The 1,456-nt window shown below is 40.9% G+C and overlaps 1 protein-coding gene across 1 annotated transcript; it reads left to right on the plus strand.

The window, feature by feature from the left end:
- On the plus strand, positions 1-1,074 carry LOC131613745 (uncharacterized). Its single transcript, XM_058885390.1, has one exon. The coding sequence runs from the start codon at positions 1-3 to the stop codon at positions 1,072-1,074; it is 1,074 nt and encodes a 357-aa protein (XP_058741373.1).
- Positions 1,075-1,456: the final 382 nt, after the last annotated feature.

A 1,456-nucleotide genomic window follows, 5' to 3' on the forward strand; every position in this document is an offset into this window, starting at 1 on the left:
ATGAATCTGTGGCATGAGTTGGAGACCATAGGGCAAGGGGTTCAGAATCCTTGGATTGTGGTGGGAGATTACAACAATGTGCTCAACAGTAATGATAGAGTTGGTGGGAACCCTGTCCATGAAAATAAATATAAGGATCTTGTAGAGATGATGAAGAGAAGTGGGTTATTTGAGGCTAACACTAAAGGCAGCTACTACACTTGGACCAATAAAAGTACCTCTAATCCAATCTATTCTATAATAGATAGGATGATAGGGAATAGCGAGTGGTTCCAAACTTTCAATGATGCTAATACTGAAGTCCTTCTTCCTGGGATATCAGACCATGCTCCCATTAGAGTCAGGATTGTGAAACAAGAGGTCCAAAAAAGATACTTGTTTAAGTTCCTGAACTATCTTACTCATGATCCTACCTTCTTCCCTCTAGTTCAGGATAGCTGGCAGCAGGAGGTCAGAGGCTCAGCCATGTATAGCCTATGGACTAAACTTAGAAGATTACAACCTATCCTTAAACCTCTGACCAAACAAGTGACTGGAATCAAAATTCAAATTCAGCAAGCCAGAGATAGTCTAATGCAAGCTCAGACTAGACTTCAGCAAGATCTTTTTTATAGCAGGGCCATAGATCAGGTGAAAATCTGTACTGAGCAGTTGGGTAAGTTGAACCAGATGGAAGAGACTATGCTGAAGCAGAAGGCTAAAATTGACTGGTTGAAGCTAGGGGATATCAATAATTCTTTCTTTCATGCTTCTATCAAAGAGAAAAACAAGCATAAGGGAATACACTCTATGACAACCATGGATGGCATTAAATTTAATACCCCTGAGGACATAGAGAATGAAATCCTCATGTTCTACAACAAGTTAGTTGGGACTAGGCTGAGTAGACTAGAAGTAATTGACTTACCTGCCATCAGAAATGGTAAAATCTTTAGCAGAGAGAGTGCTCAAACTCTTATCAAGCATGTGGAGGAGAAAGAGGTGTGGGATGCTTTGGTTAGCATTGGCAACAGTAAAGCTCCAGTATGGATGGGTTCAATGCCTACTTTTTCAAAAACACTTGGAAGATTATAGGAAGAGATGTGACTGCAGCAGCTAGAGAATTTTTCCATAAAAGTGCATTTATAAAGCCTTCAATTGTGCCCTTGTGACTCTCATCCCTAAGAATGCTAGTGTTGAGACTGTGAAGGACATGAGACCTATATCTTGTTGCATCACCTTCTACAAGATTGTGTCTAAAATCCTGAATGCAAGACTGGGAAAGGTGCTGACTGAGGTTATTGATGACACCCAGTCTGCCTTTGTGCCTGGACAACTCATTCAGGACAATATCTTGATGGCCCAGGAGCTGGTAAGAGGTTATGGTAGGAAACATATTTCACCTAGATGTATGGTGCAAATTGACATCCAAAATGCCTATGACACTGTTGAGTGGCAGGCTTTGTTCAAAATCTTG

This window comes from Vicia villosa, linkage group LG6 (genome assembly GCF_029867415.1).
Source record: "Vicia villosa cultivar HV-30 ecotype Madison, WI linkage group LG6, Vvil1.0, whole genome shotgun sequence".
Taxonomy (NCBI): Eukaryota; Viridiplantae; Streptophyta; class Magnoliopsida; order Fabales; family Fabaceae; genus Vicia; species Vicia villosa.